The 26,940-nt window shown below is 43.2% G+C and overlaps 1 protein-coding gene across 3 annotated transcripts; it reads left to right on the top strand.

The window, feature by feature from the left end:
• The first annotated feature begins 190 nt into the window (after positions 1-190).
• On the top strand, positions 191-25,778 carry IL17RA (interleukin 17 receptor A). Of its 3 annotated transcripts, none has more exons than XM_049822246.1 (13): positions 191-361; positions 9,685-9,709; positions 11,658-11,804; positions 13,609-13,733; positions 14,817-14,943; positions 16,902-16,949; positions 17,043-17,200; positions 18,443-18,520; positions 18,962-19,037; positions 19,122-19,136; positions 20,866-20,967; positions 22,060-22,101; positions 22,716-25,778. In XM_049822246.1, the coding sequence occupies exons 1-13, from the start codon at positions 239-241 to the stop codon at positions 24,230-24,232; spliced, it is 2,583 nt and encodes an 860-aa protein (XP_049678203.1). In that variant the 5' UTR covers positions 191-238; the 3' UTR covers positions 24,233-25,778. The 3 variants fall into 3 exon arrangements, with proteins under 3 accessions (XP_049678203.1, XP_049678202.1, XP_049678204.1); XM_049822245.1 differs by having other exon boundaries at positions 22,713-25,778; XM_049822247.1 differs by lacking the exon at positions 191-361 and adding an exon at positions 1,112-1,512 and having other exon boundaries at positions 22,713-25,778.
• Positions 25,779-26,940: the final 1,162 nt, after the last annotated feature.

Raw genomic sequence — 26,940 nt, 5'->3', positions numbered from 1 at the left:
GGCCCGCTCCTCAGGGCCGCGCCCTCACAGGCGAAACAACCGACGCAACGGTTACGAGAGGCGGGCGGCCTCCTGGTGGGGCGGGGGGGGGCCGCGGCCCGGCCCGGCCCGGCCCGGCCCACCCCGGCCCACTGCAGCGCCGCCCCGTCCGCGGCGGCCCCTCCTCAGGTGAGGGCCGGCACCGCCCCGCGCCCAGGTCGGACCCCGGAAGCCCCGAGGCCCTGGCGGCGGCGGGGCCATGGCGGGTGCGGAGCCGCGGCGGCTGCCCCTGCTGCTCCTCCTCGTCTTCCCCAGCTCGCCGGTCGGCGCGGCCCTGCGGCTGCTGCTGGGCGCCGCGCCGCCCTTTACCTGCTCTCAGCCGGTAAGCGCGGCGGCGGCGAGGGGAGCGCTGGGAGCTCGGTGGCGCCGGCCCGCCGGCCGGCAAGCGGCGGGGCCGGGCAAGGGCACGGGGCTGGCGGCCTCGCCCGCGGTGCGCGCAGCGGGCCGGGCCCGGCGGCGGGGCCGGGGCGGGAAGGAGGGGGGGGGGTCCCGCTTCCTCCGGCGTCTCGGGCCGCCGACGGCAGCTCCCCGCCGGTGTGCCGCGGGGCGGGGGGTCTCCCACGGGCGGCCGGGGCCCGGACAGGGGCGAGGAGCGGCCAGGAAGTCGGGGTGAGGGAGCGGCTTCCCCGGTGGAGGGGCTGCGGGGGTCGGGCGGGCGTCAGCGGGATCTCGCTCTGCCGGGAAAGGGCTTGTCGGGCGGCGGGCGCGGTGCCCCTGGTCGGGGCCCGGAGCCCGGGCCCGTTCCTCTCCCTTCGGAGCGGGGAGCAGCAAGGGCTCTGGGCCGGACTCCGGGGAGCAGCAAGGGCTCTGGGCCGGACGCCCCGGAGCCGCCTCACCCCCAGCAGCGGCCCCGCGGCCGCAGACGGCCCCGGCGGGCAGAGCTTGGGGCCGGGGAGCTCGCTCTCCCCCGCGGAGCGGAGTTGGTGGCGAGCGCCGGAGCGGAGCCTGGCAGCGGGGGGAACCGCCCGGGCAGGCAGCGGGGTGGCGGTGGCGGGGACCGCGGACGGGTGTCGTGTCCCCCCCGTCCCCCTGCCTCGGCCCCGCTCCGAGCTCTCGCAGGCTTGGCAGGACCGTTGTGGTCCTGCTGCTGGCCCCATATCCTCGTGTCGCGCTGTCCGGCTCAGTTAAGACCCGGTGCTTGGTTTTGTAGGGTTTGGGGACTCGGTTGCGGTTGATGTGGGCTTTACCTATCAAAGCGACTGTACGTAGCGCGAAACTGCATTAACTTAATATTAAACCAGAATTGCAAACACCGCAGAATTAGCCTGGCCATGTGACGGCTGCCAGGAAACGCCGGTCACTAACGTCTGTGAGGGGCCGTGGCTGGGATTTGCTAAAACTGCCTGAAGTTACTGAGCAGGATGTGAGTCTTTGCTAATAGCTGAGGTTGCCTAACGTCCTCAATGTTCTAAACCGTTCCTCGCAGCTGAGGGGTTTTTAGGAGGAAGCAGGGAATCTCTGCTGGAGGAGTAGGTAAACAAACATTGTATGTACTTGAAATTTTGAAAAAGGCAGATTTTGGTTGCCTTTTCTCCGTGCGAAACGAGCCAGAGAGGATATAGATTGAGAGGCGCAGATGTGGTGCCTATGTAAAAAGTGAACTAACCAACCTCAGCACCCCAAAGTACAAACTCCTAGCTGGTCTTTCTCTCTCTGGGGGTTTTGGGCGTTTGGTTTGGTTTGGTGTGGGTTTTGGTTTTTGGGTTTTTTCTAAGATGCATGTAAAGAGTGTGTGGAAGGGGGAAGAGACCTGGTTTTGCTTTTTATTTCTGTTAATAGTGGTGCATGCATAAACAGGATAATGGGTAGCTGTCTTCTAAGCTAAAAAGTTTTGTATGTCATGATGCACTTTCAGCAGTCTGGCACAGGCAGCTAGTCAGATGTGGCTGTAGACATATGTAAACCAAAACGTGTCCTTTAGGATGAAAGCTTCTATAATCCTTTACTGTACACGTTTCCTATCCTTTGTCTATTCTGTCTCCTTTCCTAATGTTTGACCATATACTTACCTGTGTTTTACCTGATGTCTGCTGCTTTCACTCCTATTTAAAAATACTCCAAGAAAACATGCCACTTCTGCGATTTTACTTTAGGCTGGGCATTGTGGAGTTACAAAATGCAAAAATCTTAGCAGAGGGGAAAGATGACGTTACAATATTGGTTAGGCATCTAACATAACCATGGGTATCCCAAACATTGTTAGTCACAAAGAACTTGAGAGTAATACATTATAGGGTTTCTGCGAGTCCTTGGATGTTTGGGCTTTGACTGACTTTGTCTTCCTGGCTGTACCTTTTTTATTATTATTTATTTTTTTATTTAGGGAATGTGAACCACAGTAACTTGGTGAGGGGTTCACCAGTACATCACTAACTTTCACTGAGAAAATGTATTGCCCCGCACTCTGGGTGTGCTCATAGATCAGTGGATGTGTAAGCCTGCTACTTTAGCCTTTTCTTTCAATAAGCTTTTTTCTTAAAATGCTGACAGACTTATGAAAAATGAGTTGGCTTAAGCCCATGAGCAGCCTCCTTAGAAGCAATTGTGAACCTGCAGACACATATGGGAAAAAGTACCATCAACTGAAGTTATGACAGTCAAAAACAATTTCTCTTTCCCTTTCTGTCAGCTGCACTGTTTTCAGAGGATGGTTCAGTAACCCTTCCGATGAGTGACTGCAGTGTGGTTCAAAAGGGAAGCTGTTGCTGAGCAGGGTGTGTAAGACCCACATCCTTTTTCTAACCCACCATGCTTGTGCTGCTGTTGCTGAGCTTCAGAGTAGCTCAGGGTGAGCAACAGCGGTTTTTTCAGCAAAACTCTCATGTGGCAGAGGCTCTTTTGGAGATGGAGTGGTGGAGGGAAAGTGTCATATCAGTATTGGTAGACACCTGTAAATTGTGAACATAAAACTAAGTGCTCATTAACAGCTGATCTTATTAAAATGACAGCAAGTGCACTTAATGGGCCTTATTCACCACAACTCCATCAAACCTGCTCAGCTGTAAGGCTGAATAGCACAGCTGCAAATCCAGTTCTTTCTAGTATCTGTTATTTGAATATGTCATCTGCAGGGAGGTGAGGCTCAGGGGTTTTTTTCTGTGCACAGGGGAAAAACATCCCACAGCTTAAATACCCATCTGGTTGTTCACCATCAAGTGTTTAATCACTGTGTTCAGTCATTGGGCCGTAACTGTTTCATGACATGGCATGCCTCGGTGTCCTAGAGGAATTTATAACCCTGCCATCTTTAAGGGGCCAGACAGGTGTATGTAGTTCGGTCTTTGAAATCTGTTTCAGCAGCTTGATGGATATTCACTGAAAGTCTCTGGAGAAGAATTGATGCAACATCTCTCGTGAAGATGAGCGATGGTGGTGCATGTGAGGAAGACTTCTGGCCCTCTTTTACAAATGTGTTCATTTTACATTTGCTATTGACCAACTTCTCTCATTCCCCTCTGTGGCATCTTTTTGCTATGTAGGATGTTACCATAAACCATGGTCACACTTAGTGCTGCTGAAATATTTCTGAACTTCTTGGCACAAAAAGGATTAGTGATCAAAACTACCAAACTTCAGCATAAAAAGAGTTAGTGATTAAAACTACCAAAACAAGATAAAGGAAACTTTAAAACTTATTTTTGTGAAGAAACTTCAACTTTCGTGTTTGGATTTGATTTTGCTGAGAATTTATATGAGGGCAAGAGAAAAACTTAGAAACTATAGAGAAAAATGCCTAAAAATCAAAACAATTTTGTAGAATATGGTTGTTTCCTACCAGCCTTAAACAAATCATCTTTCAACAGTTATTCCTGTAATGTGTTCATGTCCCATTGATCTCTGCTTTTTTTTAAACTAAGGAATCAGGAAAGGGAAACTGTAGTAAACTTCAAATCGGCCAAGCCTCAGAAGATACATAGAATGGCTCATAAGTGAAAGGCAGATTTTTGGAAAGCTGGAGCCCTTCCTGTTCAGCAGCCGCTCTTTAAAGGAAAACTGGATGCTTGCCCAGCTCACGGCAGTTTCTTGCTACTTACCACAGAATCCTGCTGGGAAATCTTGGCCTCCTATTAATTTAATTGAATTGTTATGACATGGTGCTGTTAATCAGTTTCCCATTTCTTTTTCAGATTCCTATGATTCTTCGGGGCATATGGTCTGTTCTTTTTTTATGTCAAAAGCAAGAAATATCTTGCAAAAAGGAGTGAAAGAAACAGTTGCTTAGCTTTCTGTGAAGATATGGCAAGTAAACATGAACAGTTGACTGTGCCTGTCCTGCTGATAATAGTTTTGGGCATCACCTCACAATAGTCTTGTTCTCATATTTATGCCTCTTGTGTCTGTAGCTTTGCTTGTTGGGCCTGAAAGGCACTAGAAAGCTGGTGAGAACATCTCAATTTAAGCCCCTTCTATAATAACGTGCAGAGCAAGTTGCCTGACTGTGGGCTCGGTCTTTTCTGTTCCTTCTCCTCCTATTTGTCCGCTTGTCTGTTGTATGCGGACAGACACGTCTCAGTTCTGTCAATACTTCTTAGATGCTTCTAGCTTTATGTAGGTGAGCAGAAACAATCATCATGGCAATTTTATTTCTATCGTATCATCTAAATTTGTGCTTGCTTAAGTAGGGAAACTCAGTTAAGTACTTCTGCTGCCCACAGCTTTGTTAATGCACTCTGAATGAGCCAATGCATCAGATAAGGTTTTGGGTTGGTCCTTGGTGCTGAGGAGGTAGCTAGGGCAAATCTGGAAGTAGTTGACTTATTTTACTGCAAAACAGACTTGTCTTTTTCTTTAATTGCTTCCTGGCTTTTGGATGCCATTCTCTGGAGTTATACTTTCATGGTATAAAAGTGTGCCCTCAGCTGCAGTCCAGTCCAGTTCACCTGGACAGTATCCAAAAAGGAGATGAGGGTTTTCATGATGACTGCTTTCTAGGTATCTCTTGGGGTTGTTATATCTCTGCCTGTATTGTGGCTTTATCTTCTCCTTCTGTTATCTTTGCTTCCTTATGCCAATAGCAAGGACTTCCTGGCTGGCTGAATTGTTCTTCTGGGTGTTTTTGTTTGTTAGGTCATCGCTGTAGTGCTTTGGGTACTGGGAATGGAGTGGACCAACAACTGAGTTAGTGCAGGCTGCCATGTGGTGGGAGAATCCTTCCCTGCTTCTTGTGGTAAACCTGCTAAATTCGTGACTAACTGGTGGCAGCTTAAAATACTCCAATGTAGTCAGCTGCATATAAAAAAAGGCTACTGTCACAGCAGGTAAACAGGCTACCATGGGGTAGGAAAAACACATAGGTAGGTAGCCCCTTGAAAATCCTTAGTGGGGTTGGGGAACAGTGACACACCAGAAAAACTGTTGTTGTTTGTCCCCATAGAAACCCAGTGTTGAGGTGTAAGAGATTTCTTCATTGTCGAATTTCAGTTCTGAATCCTCATCGAGTGACTGATGGTTCCTGATTAAGGTCTTGGCTTTTTAATGGATTTCGCAAAGGGTACAAGCTCATTGATGCTGGGAACATCATTGCAAACACTCTACCTCAGGCAATAGATCTGGAGGAAGAGAGAAGCCATTTATATGCTGTGCAGGTTCAATATTCATATTGATCATAAAACAGAAAGGGGGAAATGCAGCACTTCCTCATTTAACTCTGTCTTATCTGCTAATAAACAGAAACACCAGCACTCAAATGAAAGCAGATGTTGCTGCTCTTCAGGCAAATAATGCCTTATAATTTATATAACGGCTTTATCATGATGCAATTTACAATAATTACTGATAACTGCAACAGAACAAAGAAAAATGACTGAATATTAAGTGATAGGTTTTAACAGAAGTCATTAAATTACAAACAAAAAAACACGGTTAGTAGCCAATTATTTTTATTGCCTGTTGTGGGTTCACCCCAGCCAGTAGCTCAGCCCCACAGAGCCGCTCACTCTCTCCCTCAGTGGGATGGGGAGAGAATTGGAAGGGCAAAAGCAAGAAAACTCGTGGGCTGAGATAAAGGCAGTTTAATAGGTAAAGCAAAAGACGTGCACACAAGCAAAGCAAAACAAGGAATTCATTCACTACTTCCCGTCAGCTGGCAGGTGTTCAGCCATCTCCAGGAAAACAGGGCTCCAGCATGCCTAACGGTTTCTTGGGAAGACAGAACGCCATAACTCTGAACATCCCCCCCCCTTTCTTCTTCTTCTTCCCCCAGCTTTAAATGCTGAATGTGACATCATATGGTCTGTAATATCCCTTTGGCCGGTTTCAGTCAGTTGTCCTGGCTGTGTCCCCTCCCAACTCCTTGTGCCCCTCCAGCCTACCTGCTTGGGGAGAGCAGTGTAAGAAACATAAAAGGCCTTGATGCTGTGCAAGCACTGTTCAGTAATAGCTAAAACATCCCTGTGTTATCAACCTTGTTTTGGTCACAAATCCAAAACACAGCACCACACCGGCTGCTGTGAAGAAAATTACCTCCATCCCAGCCAAAACTACTGCACCTGTTTATGCAAGGGGCATTGTCAGGCTAAATAATTTACCTAAGAAAGTCTGATTAAACATTTGAACTGTTAGGAGTAATTTTTTTCATACCTCAATCTGTTTTTCCATACTGGCAGTTACAATTTATATTTTTCTCTTCAGTGATTGTAGTTTAGCTAATTTTGGTGTAATCGGCATTTGCTTGCTTGCTTTCTAGGTTTTTGTCATTATCAAAGCATTTAGGTTGCAGATGCTAAGTGGAAGGGTTTGGGGGGGGGGGGGGGAAACCTTGTTTGGGAGGTACAAAGTTGCAATAAAGTTTCTATTAACTATGCTTGTAACCAGTTTTACTTAAGTCTGACAGGATATAAATACTCAATGGAGGATTTGTCGGTAATAATTAGGTGCAGTGTAATTGTGAAAGTACAGTTCAGACTAAATTGGTATTTATGTTCAAATTGATCAAGTTGATTCCCCTAGTTGTGCCTGGTTTAACCTTTTGAGCACAACAAAAATAGTGAAAAGTACCTCTTACATGTCCTTACATATTGACATTAAGTTCCTAGAGTTATTTTGCTCTTGGTTATGTTAGAGCTTCTCTGCCTCGCGCAGGACACTGCTATGCAGCTTTTGGGGCTGCTTATCCCAAGACTCCCATGTAGCAAGACCCTGTTTGGGTGTTTGCTGTTAGTGCCACAACCTAGCAGTGAGGTTGGGGATCCAACAGTGAGCTGAAAACTTCAAGAAGATCCAGAGCAAAGAGAAGGGGAAAGGCAGGTGGTTTCTGCAGGTGAGCTGCTGACACCTGGGGGTCGGGGAACAAAGGAAGAGAAGAGAGTGGGAGAACGGCAAGGAAAGGTTAAGTGTGTCACTGTGTATCCCCCTTCCCTCCTCATTTATAAAGGCATCTTTTGATGAACAGTGAAAAGTAATCAGAATATTTGTTCTGACTGTGGGATGTTGCCTTACTCCTAACTTAGTTCACCAAAGATTATTTCACTTTGAAAAATGTAACATTGCTAGCTGGCTGGCAGGAAAACAATTCTTCACCAAAGTTCAATTCTCAGGCGAAGTGTTATGTAGAAGGCGAAGTGTTATATAGATTTGTGTATACTTGGAAGTCCAGGGTGGCCAATAAGGCAGATTCCTTCCTTTGAACTGATTGAAATGTTTCCTAAATGATAATAAAGTTGGTCAATATTGCACACCTTGGGTGTTGCACTGAATCTTTTTCAATATACCTATATCTTGAGTATGTTTGTAATACTGCTTATTGGAGTGTGGATGTGTTTCTTGTGAAGGGTGCCTGAACATCGGATTTATACCTGTGTATTGTTTTGACTTGTGTAACAAAAGCCCAGAAGAGATTTTTCAGGTTTTATTTTTTATATAAGCATGAGGAGCTTAATGCCAAATCCGCCTGCTTTCGCTCAGGGTTTGTAGGAACACAGATACATTAGCTGAAATGTAAGCATTATGTCTGAAGTATTTTTTTCATAGTCAGTAGAATTCTGCTCATGTTTGAAATCTGTTGCTCAGCACAGCTTGTATGATACTGGATTTCACCAATTGCTTATGCTTTGTATTTCCTTCAAATGGGAGAAAGCTTAGTAATCAATGTGATGTTTTGCCTTCACTAGGACCGCTTTAAAGGCGGGATGTAGTTCTATCCCGTTATAAGCAGACAAGAGCCAGCACAGCTGTGAAGAGCAGCGCCCACCTTCCTCCTCAGGCCTGGTGGTCTGTTCCCAGCCTCTCCCATACAAGCAGGAGCAGAGGTGCAGAAGGGCAGAAGATCTGGTTCGCAGCTGACCTCCCTTCCTCCCTTTGAGTGGGTTTCAGGCTGTAGCCAGCTGCCCGCATGGTCACGCACGTGTTTGTGCCAGCACAGGGCAGGCCGCAGTGCTGGGGCGCAAGTGAAGGGAGGTTTAGGGTTGTGCCTCTGGCAGGGATGCTGTCTCGTGCCAACTCGGTGTCTGTGAAACTTTAGCTTTCCATGCCGCGCTGGAGGGCACGTTCACTGCCGAAAAGGCACAGCTGGCTCTTTCAAGCATCCATCCCTGCAAATGTGAATGCAACCTACACCATGTTAATAAGCTAAACCTCAAATACACTTGGACTTGACCTTAACAAGTTGCAGAGAGGTTAAAAACCCTGCTGCCTTGCCTCCTCCACTGGAATGAGTTATTGTGGCCACAGTGTGATAAGAATATTCACATTTATATATCAAGGCATAGGAAACCAGTGGGAGGAAACCTAGCCCTCATCTTGATTTACTAAGTCAGTGAAAGCTTCAGACTTCCTTATTGCTAGGATTTTGCATCACATTAACCAAGCAAGCTCATCTGCTTTTCCTGGTGACCATGGGGTCTTGCCAGTATAAACAAAACATACCTGGGGAAACCAGGCAGAGCCCACGTAACTTCTGGCTGCTTCTTTATATTCAGGACATCTTTATCCTTAATACGAAAGAGTCTAATTCTGATTTTTTTTTTTTTTCCTTCATGGGCTGCCTCTCAAATATATTTCTAAAAAATAAAATCACCATGTCCTGGTTTCAAGCCTGGCACTTACTAAAGGTTGTCTTTTCCCTTCCCTGCTTCTTATGTGGCATCAGGAAAAAGACCAGCCGTAACTGATGCAGCCTTTCTGTTCAGGGGATGCCCCGCACTAGGCAGTGTGTAACCGGTACTTCAGTGGCAAGCCTTGCTGCAGAGAGCTCACGCTTCCAGTCAGGTGGGCTTAGACCTTGCAAACGCTACCAGCATGATCGCTGCTGGGTAGCAGTAACTTAAAGCAGTGGTGTTTAAAAAACGTACCCATCTACTACAAGCAGTCTTTCATGTCACACTAGTTTCTATTTTCACAGTCCTGGATTTTGGAAGGTTTTTACTACCATAATCTTGCATTTTTGCCTCTCCGGTTTCTTTCCATTATTGCAACTATTGCTGTCACATATGCAGTTCAGGTGTGAGCAGGTTTCATGCCCTGTGTCCTTTGGTTTTCTGATGAACAACTTTGTGCAAAGTTTGCTGATGGTTAATTCTTCCAGTGTGTATGCGTTGCTGTTCACTGAATTATTTTTTCTTCCTGTACCTCTCCTGCCACTAAGCAGAAGCAAATTACCGTCAATCCAGTTTCTATTCTGGGAGTAATATTGTTTCTTTCCCCCCACAGGATTTAAACTGCCTCGTAAGAAATAGTAAGTAATTTTTTTCTTCATTGCGTTTTTTTATCAGATCATGCTTTTTTTTTTAAAATGGGTTCATACAGCAAGTTCTTTCTGCTAGAAACAGAGAGATGTAAAGTGAAGCACTGCTGTCATGCCTTGCTTGGGAATTTTCAGTTTGATCCATAATCAGCTCCAGCTAAAAGTGGAATGGAAAGTTAAGTCTTTCTCAGGATAAGAGTTTGGGGGTGGGGCGTGGGTGGAACATAACCCAACTTGTTTAGCTTCTATTTAAAGCTGGGATGCTCAATTTTTAAAGAAATGGGAATTTTAGGACAAGTTTGTCAGTAAATGTTCTTTACAACCTGTTATCTCTATGATGGTACTTAATGAAAAATTAATATATGAAATAGAATTTTTAAAAGGGGCATAAAGGGGTACAGCTGAGAGTAATTAATGGAAATTTTGGGGCATAAAGTCCAATGAATTAACTCAATGATCTTAAAGGTCATTTCTAACCTAAATGATTCTATGAATTGGAAAAGGAAACTAGAGTTACTGTAAATCCCACTGAACCGATATATTGGACATATCAGGTGTGAGGGGTCAAGTTTTAGCAATGGTATGTGTCTGAAACACTTTAGTATAATTATCCATAATGTTCTTAAAAAAAAAAAAAAAAAAAAAGGAGAATGTTCTGCATTTACCTCTTTGGTTCATGGAGGCATCTGGATGGCACTGCAGAACTCCTTGGCCTTTTTTTGCAGTCATTGTTCTAAGCAGGCTCATTTCAGCCTCAGTGCTCAACCCTGTATTGTACTGGCACAAGTATTTTTGTAGCCATGCTTGGCATGCCAGATCATGGAGATGACAATGCTGAAAATAACCAGATTTTAAACTTATTTGGCAGGAGAGGGATTGGGTAGGATCAGATTGGATCATATTTCCCACTGGCAGACAGCTATTGGAATACAGCTTGACAACACAGCTAAGCCAATCTCCAGCTCCATTATTAAAATGCTTCCTTATTCGAATATTTGGTTTAAATTCTGCCTTATGGTTCTTGTTATGTTTTTCTGCTCTAGGAGAAAGATTTTTTTTTTTTATTAGTGCTTAGTACACCCTTCTCTGAAAGGTACTTTAATCTTATCAAGTTTTCTATAGCTATTTTTTGGTAGAGTGAGCATTTGAGGACTGTCTAATTGCTTCCTAAGGCTAAAACTATGCTCTTACAAGAAGGGATAGTGCACACTTACCACTGTTCCTATCACTGACCCTGCAAAAAACACTGAAAGTGTACTTTGGAGAGCCTGACCATGCTATTTTTAATGGATCTGATAGGTCAAATGTCTTACAAAAGTCTAAGTAGATCATGTCTGTCTAATGCCTGTCATACCTGATTTCATCTTCAGATGAGATTACAGGACCAGTTTTCCCTAACACTGTATAGACTAGTCTAAATTATTTTTCTATCCAGAGAGCTCATTAATTTATGAAAGGCATAACAAACAGTTGTTGGAAGCTAAATTCAGATGTATATTCAAATTAGAAGTAAGGCAGTTTTTAAACAAAGTAACTAACTATTGGAACAATTTCCCTGGGTATCTGACAGACTTCTTATTGGAAGGCTGGAAATTAGTACTAGTCTTCTAACATAGGTCTGTTTCAGCATCAAGGTCTGGACTTGCTGCAAGAGATGTTAAGTAAACTTACCTTACCTGACCTGTTTAGCCTTCATTGTGATGATTACTAATGGATTTTAAGGAAAAGAAGAAGTGTAAGTTACTAGAATGAGTGAGTTCAGAATATTGCAGGCAACTTAAAGTACTTGCGTGCTGAAAACTGCCTTTCTGAACTGTGAAGCGGTCTGTCACCTAGTTTTGCCCTCTGAGTAACCCTGACCCAAAGGGCAGACCATAACTGCTGTTAAGCAGAGCTTCCTCTGCCCTGCTTTAAATAGTGATTTCCATTTGCTGGACAGGTACCTGCATGGAGGCAAGCTGGCTGCAGGTTCCCCCATGGACTCCTTCTGCTCCAAGCAGTCTTCATGTCTCTTCTGATGTTTTCCGTCTGACAGATGGAAAACTGCTCCCTGTGCTTCGGATAGAATGGAAAGTGGCCACTGATGGTAAGTGGTGGTTGTTTAATATGAACATTGAGCAGAGGAATTAAGTGTGACCTAGTAAGGTGTCATGGTTTAACCCCAACCAGCAACTAAGCCCCACGCAGCCGCTCACTTACCTCCCTCACAGTGGGATGGGGGAGAGAGAATCAGAAGGGTAAAAGTGAGAAAACTCGTGGGGTGAGATAAAGACAGTTTAATAGGTAAAGCAAAAGCCGTGCACACAAACAAAGCAAAACAAGGAATTCATTCACTACTTCCCGTCAGCTGGCAGGTGTTCAGCCATCTCCAGGAAAACAGGGCTCCAGCATGCCTAACGGTTTCTTGGGAAGACAGAACGCCATAACTCTGAACATCCCCCCCCCTTTCTTCTTCTTCTTCCCCCAGCTTTAAATGCTGAATGTGACATCATATGGTCTGTAATATCCCTTTGGCCGGTTTCAGTCAGTTGTCCTGGCTGTGTCCCCTCCCAACTCCTTGTGCCCCTCCAGCCTACCTGCTTGGGGAGAGCAGTGTAAGAAACATAAAAGGCCTTGATGCTGTGCAAGCACTGTTCAGTAATAGCTAAAACATCCCTGTGTTATCAACCTTGTTTTGGTCACAAATCCAAAACACAGCACCGCACCAGCTGCTGTGAATGGAATTATCTTAGCCAAACCAGCACATAAGGATAAGGAATAGAATTATGACTTGAAGTCTTTCACTGATCTAGTCATGAAAGCAGACCTTTGAAATCTGGTGTTTGGCTGCTTCATTTTTTTTGTTTTGGGGGACCTTTTTTGATCTTTCTTGACTGAATTGGGGCTTTGGGTGTGGCGGGTATTCAAGACTTTAAAATGTTTCTGGCTGGTATGGGATAATGACATTTAAAATGGGAAAAGCAGATAAAAATGGAATCAAGTGGCCCACACGTTTCCCACGGTAGTGAGGGGAGAAAGGAGGCTTCGCACTGCAAGCATTGCTTTTTCAAGGCATAGTAATGACTGCAGCAGTCTCATGCAGGGGAATTACATCTACAAACTGAACAAATGAGAATTAATTTGAGAGAGTACAAATGAATTATGCGCCATCAACCCAGTGCAACTTCTTCCCATTTTGGATAATCCAGTCCTTGTAACTTAGGTTTCCTATATGCACATGTGTCTTGATAGAGGAGTAATTGTCTCATTGCTGGAGCCAGAATTAGTACCAGTAAGTCAGGTTATCTCCAAATATCTTTGATTGTATATGAAGTTTCCCTAGCATGCTCTTGTCCATGCTTTTGCACTGATTCAAGACAGAATTAAACACATTGATTTCTTCCTTCTGCAGGGCCTGTGTCTGAGGGCTATAGAGTTATTATCTCAGTATAGCTATAGTAGTGTAGAAGCAGGTGTGACCCAGGTAACCCTGTTGTTTTGTGTAGCTGTGGTTGTAAACTTTCCCATTGGGACTGTCTGTACCAAAATAAAAGCATATTTGCTTTGGTGCCCAAACTGCATGAAGCAGCCTTGAGAGGCAGAGCTAAACACAACGCTGAACCTGTGGAACTGCCAGGGTGTCTGGAAGAATGAAATTGCCTTCTACTCTGCCCCTTCACTTGCACAGACAGAGTTCTTGCCATGCAGGGCAACCTTTCAGCTGAAAGTGCTGCTAGGCAACCCTGCACGCTCACTTTTTCATGGCCAGGTATCTTTCTGTTGGGATCCCCAGCACTTCAAAGGAGTAAGACTGTGACAAGACTAGGCACAGTGGTAATCTCTGTGGGGGGTTGCAACCTCTACACGTGCAGATGACAGGAAAAGAAAGACATGTCTCTCTGTGCCTGCAGCTAGTATCCGCTATCTCCAAGGGGCAGAGCTGGCTGTGATGCAAGTGAACAGCAATCAACAGATATGTGCCCAGTTTGACTTTCAGAACAACTTGCCACTTCAGGTCCGTCCAGATGGAGGCCGGGTGAGTGCAGAGGGCTCTAAACTGCTTTTTTCTAGTCCATGGGTTTGTTTCTGCTTTCACTGTCATACAGCAAGGTTATTGATTTAAAAGTACAGACTGGTTAGAGGAGTTGATAAAACAATCAAGATATTGGGCTTCAGACTTGCTGTCATTTCCAGTTTGTTTTATACTTGTGTGTAACTGTACAAGCTGCTCACTTATCTTGGTTTGTCTTTCACTCTTCCCATCCTTCAGGTTTTAAGAATTGTTGCTTTCAGTGCCTAGCACATGTCATTGTTCTGGACGTTGCTTAAAGCAAATAATTGTAGGAGGTTTTGCATTCTGCTTGACAGGCGTGACATTTATAGCCTTTTTAACTCAACCCTTCCTTTTACTTCCACTATTTTTCTTGTACTCCCTGGCTGTGGAGAAATGCACCAACCTTGGGGGTGATCTTTCAACTTACACTTAGTCTAGGAAACTTGTCAGAAAAGTGCTTATCATCTACAGCTCCCTTTATGAATGATAGGAATCTGGAGTTCGTTGCTTACCACGCAGAATTCGGCCATACTCAGCTTACCATCTGGAGCGAGTGCCTCCTCCAGAATTTGCACAGCATTGCTGATGCAGAAAACAGTATAGATTTAAGAAAACACATATGGAATGGCCAGGTAAAGAACTATATATGTATAAGTGCAATTCTAAATGCTTAGCACTTGCACAGTACTACAAGTTTCATAGTAGACTAAAATTTCTGTCTCAAAACTGCATATTTTAGCCTAATCTCCTTTCAGTTCAGAATGTAATTTAGTGGAAACTCCACACAGTTGTTTGGCATAAGACTGTTGTATCTGCTCAAAGATCCCAAGAAATAACTGTAGTTTTCTCATTCCAAGCAGAAGAATTTGGGACTGACCAAGGGACTGGTACATTTAATACGCTTGAGTTTCGGGGTTTTTTTGGGGTTTTTTTGTCAGGCTTCGGAAAAAGGGTCATATGGGATGAGGGAACACAGTGGAACAGGGCCAAGTCAGCTGTTAATTTCAGTGCCTTTATAGAACAACATTCTTGTTTTAAGTCCTTGTGAATGTGTTTTGTTTTCAGTGGAATTTCACTTTTGACCGTTTTGAAGTGGAACCTGGCCAGACTTACCAAGTGACTGTCTACCACCTGCCCAAACTGGGTGTAGATGGAGACTACAACTGCAAGTCCACGTCTTTCACAATGCCTGGTAAGAGGTGCTCTAGTTCACTTAGGCCTTGAGCTTAGGACTGTGATGGCTTGTGGTCCTGTGGGTTGGGGTTTTTTTCCAGACCAGATCCATGAACTGTGAGCAAGTTTGGCAATAGGGTGGTAATATTATAAAAACCTGTTGTCCTTTCTGAATATTGTTGTTTAGAAAGTCCATGGTGCTAGCCTTATCTATGATACCCTTGTGGTATATATCCAAAATGCATGTATCATTTGTGCTACAAGTCACCGTTCTTGTTTCTGGGATCCCGTGTCCCGAAGTCTGCCAAATCTCTGTTTGGAATAAGGTGCATGTGGAGGGACTATTCTGTGAAGGACAGACCCTTTGATTCTGGCTGACTGTAGTTCCTACATGGAAGATAGTGCTATAAAAATTTTTAATATGCTCTCTAGAAAGCTGGACAAAGCCTTGGACTTGGGCCTCTGATTTCTGAGAAATTGCATTTTTAGCTTGTTGAGAATTCTGCTGCAACTATAGTTAAAGAGATAGTCGTAGTTAAACCTGAAAACTAGTATAGATGCCCCTCTGAGGGGCTGTTTGAAGGTAAGTTACATCTGGATTTTGTTGCTGAAATGCTCATCAATGGAGCAAGCACAAAGATATTTCATCTACGTGAATGGGACTGTAGAGTAGCCTTTCATGCTCTCTGCAGGCTATCACTGCCGTTTTTACTTAATTTGAAGTATTTTGAGGTTGCCCCTCTGCTTATGGAAGCTGGAAGCACAGATCAGAATTTCCAAATCGAAAGGAGTGAAGTTTGGCTTCTAGTATTAAATCTTAGACATGTGAAGTTTGATTTCTAAAGAAATTTGGTAGAGCTGAGTGCCTGACCCTTTCTTGTGTATGTGAAAATTTTTCTATAACTAAAAAGAATTTTTATTGTTTTCCCCAAAGATGCTGAGCATTTGCAGTACCCTCTGCCTGCACTGACTAGCTTATAAATATTTGACACTCAATAGAGAGCTTAAACTGGTTCATAATTTTCTTCTTAATTTGCTTATAGTTGTCAATGTGACTTTGTAGTCACAAAATTGCAAAGTATGTCGTGTTTCAGTTCATGTAAGCTGGAAAAGGAAAGGGGGGGCACTTGGTTTTCAGCCCTCTTATCCTTTCTTATACCTGGTCACTCTAAGAACTTCCTGGCTTTTATCCTCCACTGTTCTTCAGAAAACAAGTGCGTTGTGTCAAGCTCAGGAGTTGCAGGGAGCTTTGCTGATTAGACCTTACTTGTGAATTACAGGGGCACTTTGAAAGTTGGAAATTTAAGATATGCAGTGTTTTATTTCAACTGTTTAAGCAGGGAATTGTTCCTTTTCCTTTGTCTAAACCTTGGAAGAGAGACATAGTTTAGGCTGAAGCTTGTAAATCTCACATTGTTAGATGTTGAGTATGTAACTCTGGATTTGACTCTGAATAAAGTCCCAAAGAGCAGGGCCTCTCTGCCAAATGAAGCAAAGAGTGTTTTGGGATCAAGAAAGATTCCAGTCTCCTAGTTTTCCTGGGGCAGAATGCTTTTGGAGGAATCTATCTCTGTGGTGCTCTAAAAATCCAGAGATCAATATGAAGTTTTAATTCCACTATGACCCTCTCTGCACAGGTCTTACATTAGCAAGGGTTGTCAAATATTACTGTTACAATAAGTATCGTATATTTTCAGTCTTTTCTTATCAATATGTCTGTTCTGAGGAAAAAAAAAGAAAAAAAAAAAAAAAAAAACAAAAAAAAACCCAAAACACCATAACATCAGTGGAGGGACTAGTCTATACACTGGAAATTAATGCTATTCTGCTGCAGAATTTTGCTACTGCTTTAGAACAAAGGTCGCTACTCATCAAGGAGGGCTTGGTTAGGTGTTTAGCTTCTGATAAGAAAATGGGTGGGTTTTCCTAAATGGAAGTACAATGTTTCTGACTAGTCACTGATGGTCTTTCTTGCAGACTGCAAGGACTCTCTGATGAAAAGAACCATCCCATGTATAAAGACAGGTAAAAATTTTTCTGTTTGAGTCATGTAGACATGGGTGCTCTGTTGAAATATTTGACAGTTGAGAAACTTGGAAATCTCTGCACTACTTCCAGGCAGCTTGTGGGAGCCCAGGATCCAAGGTAAAAGTCTAGATGATACAACTCTGCTTGTGAGCTTTAACCCATGGATGGAGTCAGCCCGCTACCAAATTCATGTGGCCAGTTTCCTGAATGAAAAGAAGTGTAAAATGATCACACGTGATTTCACTGAGGTAATTACCTTCCTAAATGATACCCTCTGTGGTAATTTAGACAAATATTTAATGGTTGCTAAACAAGGACTTGGAGCCATGATGTAGGAGATGTAACAAATGCACTTGAACATCAATTTTTCAAGGAATTATTTTCACAGTTTTTTAATTGCCTTTGGAAAGAGGAACTTTATTTAAGGAATTTGGTGGATAAAAGATCAGAAAGAGGTTTTTATAATGCAGTCTGTAAACATCTGCAAAGAAAACCAAAATTTGATACTTGACTATCTGGGCTTTTATTACCTTTGTCAAGCCGATGCCTGGGGGATAAGACTAAATAAATCAACCAAAATTGAAATGCAAAGTTTCAATAAATCATTGAAGTAGTTCATCAAATGTGATGGCAGGGGGGAGGCATGTTAATTGAATTTTTTTAGATCAAGAATGAGTGGTTTTGTAACTGATGTTTCAATCAAACTGAGAATCGATTCCTGTAGGTCTTACAGCCTGTATTGTTCAGAAGCTCAAAGTAGATCCAGAGTGTCTTCTGACATAAGACATGTTCCCCTTCAGGCATCTGAGAGAGGAGAAATGCTGAATATTTGGTACCAGTCTCCACCGTTCCTTGGGGGAGGGCAGATATATTGGTGTTCAGTTTGTTTAACCTTTCCCTTCTTTCCACACTTAAAACCCTTCATACTGCATGCACTGATACGTATTAAGTTATTACTGACACAGCATATTTCGCTGGTAGAGGGGAATATAGCTCATTTTGGAGTATGTATCTGCTAATCATTGTAAAGAATATATTTAGATTATCATGATACTGATTGTATACGGCAGGTATCAAGGGCAACTTATTTGTCTGTTCTAGCAGTGCTGACAGCTGTTTTTAATTGAGCAAGGAAGCTTGTTCATATTTACACATTAAATAACTTAAGACATTTACATTGTTAAGAAACTATAAGTTTAAGTTAACACATTTGAAGTTACACTGTGTGCGTCCTTAATTGTTTCCTGTTACCTGTGCAACCTTAGCCTGCTGTCTTAATTCTATTACAGTGTCTGTCACACAGGATACCTGCAGTGATGGTGGCCAGACCAATTATCCATTTTGTTCTCTGTGGGATTCTTGTTAAAAAAAAAAATTAAAAAATCTGCTTCTTTGGACCACTCTATATTCTCATGTCAAACTCCTTTTCTTTTTTCCTGCTTTCATTCCGTTTTCTTCCTTCCCTTATAACTTGCATCTGATTTCTGCAGGGTGGACTACAACAGCAAGTGAATGTCACAATCAAAATAGAGAAGAACATAAGAGCTTGTTGCAACTACAAAATACAGGTAGGATCTCACTGTTGTCCCTATGTCCTTCCTTTGCCAACAAGGCAATGAGCAGCTTAGGAATGTTATGGGGTCTTTGTACAATGTTTTGTTCTGAGATTGGCTAATCTCTAATCACATAGATCAGGGAAATAATGATTATGGCTGAAAGAACAATTTTTTTTGTATGAGTATTCTCTGTAGACAGTGGCTTTTCTTTAGTATAGGGTTGCCAGGTCAGAGACTATGGAGTGGGAATGGCAAGGGTATAACCTCAGGAGCAAAATGCTGCCTTAATGTATTGTGTAAGAATTCCTGATGAATCTTCTTTTCTGAAGGGAAGTGGGAATTCTGTGTCCCTGTGCTAAAATACAGGGAATGTCGAGGCAGAGGGAAAGTAAAGTGGGAAACAAACTTGCTTTTAAGTATAGCTTCTGTTTTCTGAATATATTTCAACTGCAGATTCAGCCATTCTTTGCGAACTGTGACACAGACTGCCTGAGACACTCTGCTTTCATCCCATGTTCACCAGCTCCAAGTGAGAACTGCTTTTCTGTAAATTAGATTCCCATTGTCTTACAGATGAGAGCTGAATTTTTAATGTAACTCTTCTCTTTTGCAGGTACAGACCCATCAGGTAAGAAGTTCTTCCAATAACCTGAAACTTTTTTGCTGCTCTTTTCCTGTCATATAGAATAACAAATGATTCTCCCTGGGAATGACCCAATGGGCAGGAAATGTCCCCTTGTAACACTGAGTTCAGAATGAATTGTGTTAAGAGTTACTTCACTGATTTAACGAGGCAAGTATTTGTATGCAGTGTGAACCTTAAAGAGAAATTTTTTTAGAGACACTTCACTTGCATAAAATTCTTTGAGAAACAGTTTTGACAAGAAGAGTCTTAATATAAAATACTTTCTGTCACTTTGCTCGGTGTTAAAAAATTTGCATAATATAAAGCAGCTTTTGGAGAGAATAGCTTGCATATATTCATTTTTATGAATGTCAAGATAAATCATGTGCATAATGATTTGACATCATTTTTTTTGGCTGCATGTTTTGGGTTTGTGTGGTGGGATTTTGGTAGTGGGGAAGGGGGCTACAGGGGTAGTTCCTGTGAGAAGTTGCTAGAAGCTTCCCCGGCTCCAAGTCAGACCCACCTCTGACCAAGGCCAACCCAATCAGTGACGGTGGTAGTAGTGCCTCTGGGATAATGTGTTTAAGAGGGGAACCTGCAGTGAGTAGAGGGATCAGAATGTGAGAGGATGCCCCTGCAGCCTGTGGTGAGACAGACAGCAGGCTGTTCCCCCCAGCCCATGGAAGTGAGCAGGGGAGCAGATGCCCACCTGCAGCCTGGGGAGGACTCTGTGCTGGTGCAGGTGGACACCCTTGAAGTTGGCCATGACTCCATGGGAAAGCCCATGCTGGAGCAGTGTGTGACTGAAGATTGGCCCGCAGAAAGGCCCCATGCCGGAGAAGTTCATGAAGGACTGTCTCCCGTGGGAGGGACCCCACGCTGGACCAGGGGAAGAGTGAGGAGTCCTCCCCCTGAGGAGGAAGGAGCGGCAGAGACAATGTGTGATGAACTGACCACAACCCCCATTCCCATGCCGGGGGAGGGAGAGAAAACTGGGAGAGGAATTGAGCTGGGAAGGAAGGAGGGGTGGGGGGAAGGTGTTCTAAGATTTGGATTTACTTCTCATTATCCTTGTTTTGATTGGTAGTAAATTCAATTGATATTGTTTATCCCCAAGTTGAGTCTGTCTTGCCTGTGACCATAAGTGGCAAGTGATCCTTCCCTGTCCATGTCTTGACCCACAAGTGGTTTTTTATATTTTCTCCTCTTCATCCCACCCGGGTGGGAGGAGTGAGGGAGCAGCTTTGTGGTGCTTTGTTGCTGGGTGGCCTTAAACCATGACACTGCAAGAACACCTGTAAGGAGCTAGTTTGCCCAAGATTTAAAAAGAAAAAAACACCTATAGATTGAAAAAAAACCTACATCACCCAAAATGGTGATGATTTTATTTTTAAGATAGATTACATGAACAGGCAGGACATGGATGGCATGTCTGTCAAAGCTGGATAAACAGTGCTATTTAGAGGAAGGTTATTGATCTGTGTTTTCAGTGTGCTACACATATGGTTCTTTGTGGAGCAAGTTTATGGTGTAGAGCATCATCACGAAAGCAGGAATTCATTTTGACAAGTGACTGTGATATGTTGTAAGGAGCAAGTGCTGGACCACCTGTGGTTTTGGGCAGAGCCAGGGTCCTTCTCCCTTGGCCCATGCTGCTCAAGAAACTTCTTTTCTTTGGTGAAACTCTATTTGTGTAAAGCAATGTCTGAGCACTATTCTTATACTGCAGGTGATATGATTATATGGCTCTACTGGTGTATCACTGGGATCTGTGTGTTACTGGTGGGATCAGTCATAGCAGGTGTGATTTGTATGACCAAAAAACGAGCAGGTAAGACTCATACCAGCTAGGAAGAAAAGATTCAATGCTAAAACTGTATTTTTCCTACCTCTGTACCTATTCCTATTGCTGTTTTCTTCCTTGCTGTTCTGATGTCTTGCTACTGAGATAATGCCTATATAAACACCTCCTTCTGTTTTACATCATAGGACTTGTAACATCCTAATACCATCCACCTACTTAAGTAAAGCCTTCCATGGATTATGCTGTCTGACACTCCATTTTCATAGCATTTCAGAGCTCCTGAGGGGAAAAAGGAACTTCATAGTTCAGCCATTTGTTTCCTGCAGATTGCTACAGATATCTTTTCCATTTATTTTTCTCCTGCATTGCATAAGAGTTTTGCAGGATAGAAGCTTCCTGTTTGTCCAGACTGTGGTCTTTCCCCTGTCCCCCAAAGTGTCTACAATATTAATTTTTATACTATTTTGAGCTTAAATTGTGTTTTTCAATTAAGGTGGAAGAAGAAAAACAGGACACAGAGGCTGACATTGAACGGGTTGGAAAATTGGGTGCTTAAGGACTAATTCCTAGTCTTTTGTGCTGCAACCATGAGGCTGTTATCACAGGAAAACTGTGCAACTCACTATTTTGTTTTGTTTTGGGGTTTTTTTGTTGTTGGTTTGGGGTTTTTTTAACCAGAGAGGAGTAATTGGAAATCTTTTTGGAAAATTTCTTAACATCATACTTGTCCCTAGCTACATCTTATAGATATTTTAGTAGCCTCTTAAGAAAAACCTATCTTTAAAAAAGCCTCTTCTCCTTAAGGAGAGGTAGCAGAACAATTGGGGGTTCTGTTCTTCTTGAGGCTGGCTGGATCTGGGGAAGATGAAGAAAATTAGTTTTGAGTGCATTCCTTCTCCTTTCAAAGGGAAAATGTAGTAAAGTACATAGCAAAATTGGCTGTAGAAGAGTCTTTATTAATTTAGTATTTTTTTTAATTAGGCTTCTCCCTCCCCATGGTTTTATCCCTGCACAGTTAAAGATATTTTTTTAACCTAATCTTTGGAACGTGTTGTCATTTTAAGGGTTTAATCTTATTTCATGTTTTCAGAACTGACAGTTACTTTCTCTCTCTTTCAGGACACTGGCGAGGGAAATGCAACCATAATGATTTGCAAACTGGTAAGATGTCCTGCCTGTGTTTTAGCAAGCACATGTAATGAGTTCTGGAAGTCTCACACAATTCTCCAGAAGGGGCTTTCATAGGCTCTACTACTCTATAGGTGCTTCTTAAAAACAAAAACGTAGCCTTATGATCTTCCTGTTTAGCTAAAAGAAACTTTGTATATGGAATTTGGAATGCTGTATTTGCCAGATGGGATATAACTGCTTTGTAAAGTGATGAGGCTTTTGACCCAGCTGAGGCTGTACTGGCAAAAGAACCTTTGCTAATCATCTAAGCCATAGCAATAGGAGATTGTTTTGGGGTGGGTGCACTCAGCTCTCCAGCAGAGAATATATCTACATTTGTAAGCCTCTTGAAGCTGGTGTATTACTTCTGTGTGATGAAATTCCATGAACCGTCCAGGCATCATTACAAATCACAGCTCCACTGTCTCGACTTTCATATTAAATTTCTACAGTGAGATGTTGTCTGCATATGTTGCCAAAATAGCTTCCAAACTTGTAGCCAATAGAACGTTTTGTTAATATTCTCCTGTGGTGATTGCTGCTGGCTTATGCCATTACAATTTCAGGAATGTGGCTGGGATGAATATTTTTCTGTCTTTCAGCAGCACCATATACCGACCTTCCTTTGCCACCCTTGAAGCCCCGGAAGGTTTGGATTGTGTACTCTGCTGATCACCTGCTGTACGTGGATGTGGTGCTGAAGTTTGCAGAGTTTCTGATGACGGTCTGTGGCACTGCTGTAGCCTTAGATCTGCTAGAAGATCATCAGATCTCAGAGTTAGGGGCATTACCCTGGCTTACTCGACAGAAGAAGGAAATGGAAGACCTATCTTCAAAGATCATCATCTTATGTTCACGGGGCACTCAGGCCAAATGGCAGGCCATGCTTGGGAGCGAGCCTGTGTGTCTCAAGCAAGATCAGCAAAAGCCAATGGGAGACCTGTTCACCCCAGCCTTGAATTTGATCCTGCCAGATTTCAAGAAGCCAGCCTGTTTTGGAATGTATATAGTCTGCTATTTTGAGGGGATAAGTAGTGAGAAAGATATACCTGATCTGTTCAATGTCACATCCAGGTACCAACTGATGGAAAAGTTTGAGGATATTTATTTTCGGATTCAGGACTTGGAGAAGTTTGAACCTGGGCGCATCCATCGAATCCGGGAAATCACAGCTGAAAATTACATCGATACCCCTAGTGGGAGGAAGTTGAAAGAGGCAGTACAAAAGTTCAAGAACTGGCAGACGGAGCACCCAGACTGGTTTGACAATGAAACCATCTGCTTGGATAATGATGAAGAGTTGCAGTCCCTAAGCAGAGAGAGCCAGGTGGATTCATTGCTAAGTGAACCGGGTGGAATCGTGAAACACCAGCTGCACCTACGGGAGCCTGACCCAGACTGTTGTTATGTCATCAACCTCCACATGCACGAAGGTGAAAGTAGAGGCTGTAAACTGCAACCTCAACTTAATCCTTGTGGGGATCCAACTTCTCAGACTATGGTCCTTCCTATGGATGAGGCTCCTCTAGTTCAGGTACTGGAGCCAGTCTCTTCCACTGAAGATAGAAATATACTTGGTCATCATGTGCTGAGTAATGAGGACTGTATGGAAGGAGTTCCTCTTCTGGAGACAAGCTTTCCAATGAGGAATAACATCATCCTCCACAGTGACTCTGAAGTTTCAGCAACAGATGACCAGAGTCCTGCAAATCTCTCAGGTGAACTGAGACACCATCTGAATGGACTCATGTATTCTCTTTATCAGCAGAGCGTCATTCCTTCAGAGCCACCTCTCTGCCAAGAGGAGGCTGAGAAGCAACACCAGCTGGTCTTTGATGACCAATGCAAAGACCAAAGACAGTCAGTGCAGTCAGACCAGGGCTACATCTCTAGATGTTCTCCTCTGCCTCCTGATGACCTTGTGGAGGAGGAGGAGGAGGAAGAGGAAGAAGAGGAGGAGGATCAGGAAAAACAAGTGGTCTTCCGTGAACTCTCTCCAGAGGTCTTGAGCAGTCTAAAGAGCCTCCAGCAGCAGCTGTTTTTCCAGGACATTCAACGGAGCTCTGACTGGGGGTATCCAGCTGAGGTGATGGACGTTGGCCAATCTTTGGAGCAGTGTTAGGCTCTATCTGTGACCTGCTCAATTTGAAATATAGGGATAGAAGGTGGTACCATGCACAGTGCTGCAATTGCATTCCCTGCACCATCCTTGTTCTTGTATTATAAATGACTCACTGGTGGGATCTTCCTGTCTGCTGCTAGGAGGCAGGATTGCCCAGCAGACTGGTAATGTTGCTTCCAATCTCTGGAGAGAAGCAGCTAATATTAGCTGCCCCTGTGAAAGAACAGGCAGTAGTTCTGTTCCTTGGGGAGACAGAGTCCTCACTGATGGATGGCAGAAAAATTATTGTGGCTCATCCACTTGTGCCTTCAAAATGTCCTCCAGCTCCACTGGTTCTATTGCACTGGATAAAAGTCACGGCCAGGGTTTGGAAAATAGATTTAGATAACATGGCAATATCTGCATTGCCATTTTAATACACATTTTAAATATTTTGTTGTAAATACTGTGTTAAAGATGTGTGCCTTAAACTTCAGCTCAGTTAGGGCTGTCTCTACCTGGTTGATACATGTCTCTGGAGATTTTTTTTCCTTTTTTCTTTTGCTGCTCATTCACTCATTTACAACTGCATTTCCATGGCCATTCAGAAATCAAGTGGAGTAACTGAGCAGTTAGTGGGATAAACTTTTAAATCAGGAGTCTCCGTAACTCTCCCTACCTCCCTACTGGGAGGTATGTGCTTGAAAACCAGCAATAGGAGGAAGGGGGAAAAAGGCATAATGGGCCAAAAACTGGGATTCAGGCTTATTATACAGTTATAGGAAGAATCTCGGGCTGAATACAGAATTACTGGATGAGGGAATCTGGTGTATTCTATAACACGCTGCTGCAGTGCTGTTTGCTTTTGGACATCTTGGCACCAGGAAGACTTGAACTGAAGATGAAGATAGTGACACACAATTAAGGAAATGAAAGACTATTTTGCGGGATAAAAAAAGTGTAGCTTTAGCAGATGCTCTTGTAGAGTGGAGATTATAACTGAGTTAGGGGGAGGCTGAGCTAAAATGAGTGTAAGATGTACTTATGTGGGTATAAACTCAAGCACAGGTAGTTCAGGTTAACCATTGTGAAATATTTAATAGACTAAGGTGTTCATCTTCCAGGAGCAGTGATGGTTAACTGTATCAATTCCAGTGTTTTTAAAAAAAATGGGCTTGATGCACTAGAAAAAATTGTTCCCTGCGAGGGATGGCATGTTGGCCCATGTAGCACTGACTGGGTAACGGACTAGTTGAGGCTGGCATTTACCCTGTTTGTTATCACGGTTTCTGAAGTCCAGCCCACTGATAACAGCCTGTGAGATGTGAATACATCCAGGCCTTTCTCCTTTGTGTTCAGACAAGCTTGTCATCTTCCTGTGCTTCTAAGCTTACTTGTCAAAAAATCTTAAGATAATTTTATTTCAGCTTTTTAAAAATCTCATATCTCAGAAGATAATCTGTTCTTTTGACTTGCAACCAATATTGTATTATGTATATTTTATAATTTTATTTGTTTATAACTTGTGTTTTGTTTCTTAAATTAAAAAACAAGAATATTTTTTGGATATATTTACTTAAACACTTTTATGTCCTCAATTCTGCCTAACTCCTTATGTTAGTATTTCTTACAGAAATCTGAGGCAAAACTGAGAGCCAGTACTAAACTGGCTGACAAATGCTGAAATGTTCCTGCAAAGTGTTGCAGCTGTATCCAGTTGAGTGGGGTATGGCTGAGGGCCCTCATGTGTGGAAAGTGCATGTTCCTTCAAAATGAGTGTTAAAGAAAGGAAATGTCCCTAATTTCTGTGCAGGGCTGCTCAGTGAGGCAGGACTGTTAAGACAGCTTGCTTTCTCTGCAGCCAGAGGCCTAGAAAGACTAACAAAGGGCCAGTCCCTGCATAGATCCAAACTTAAGACCAGGTGCCACCTTTGTTTCCTGTGTGTACAGGACCTGACCCAACAGGAGCTAACCAAGAGGCAGCTGTGATCTCAGTGCTTCTCCAGTGAGAACTCATTTCTCAGATTATATGAATAATTGTCATCCTGATGATCCCATTTCTTAAAAGGGGTTTTTTTCTTACAGCAATTAAGATGTAAATCTGATTATTTTTTTTTCTCATGAGCCTTTTTCAAGTGGTATGAATTCCTATAAATCGTTTAAATAGGAAGCTCAGAAGTGTCATCTGGATTTTCTTGCCTTAGTCATTTGCTTCTCAAATAACTCCCTTGGTGTTACAGCTTTTAGAACTTGCTTTCACTTACAAGAAGTTTGTTTGAGGGAAAAATCCAGATGCTATTTTAGCAATCAAACATAAGGAAATCAAGTAACTTTAATACATCTGTTGGTCCCTGAATGCAAAATTGAATAGCCCAGCGAGACTCAAAGGAGGGAGGGGGGGGAAAGAGCAAAATCAGTCACAAGTTTCTAATTTTATTTTAACAATCTTGCTTTTTAAAAAATACAAGTTCTGATTAATGCCAGGGGGATGCCAAGTGTCCACTGGCCACAGGCCTTATCTCTCACTTCAGTTTACCCTCCTGGGAGTAGTCACCTCTCTTTGTCAGGGTAGCAAAGAGAGAGCAATAAAATACTAAACAGCTGAGTTGCGTTACAAGGCTTGTAACAGAATCCCAAGGGACCTATGTCTTATGGCACAACTTCGTTTAGCAAAGTGTTACTGACCTGGACCAGTAATTTAATGTTGGCAGAATATACAGTAGGTGTGC

The sequence above is a fragment of the Accipiter gentilis genome, chromosome 18 (genome assembly GCF_929443795.1).
Source record: "Accipiter gentilis chromosome 18, bAccGen1.1, whole genome shotgun sequence".
NCBI classification, from domain to species: Eukaryota; Metazoa; Chordata; class Aves; order Accipitriformes; family Accipitridae; genus Astur; species Astur gentilis.
Note: the sequence above shows the minus strand (reverse complement) of the source record. Positions and strands in the feature narration are given on the sequence as shown.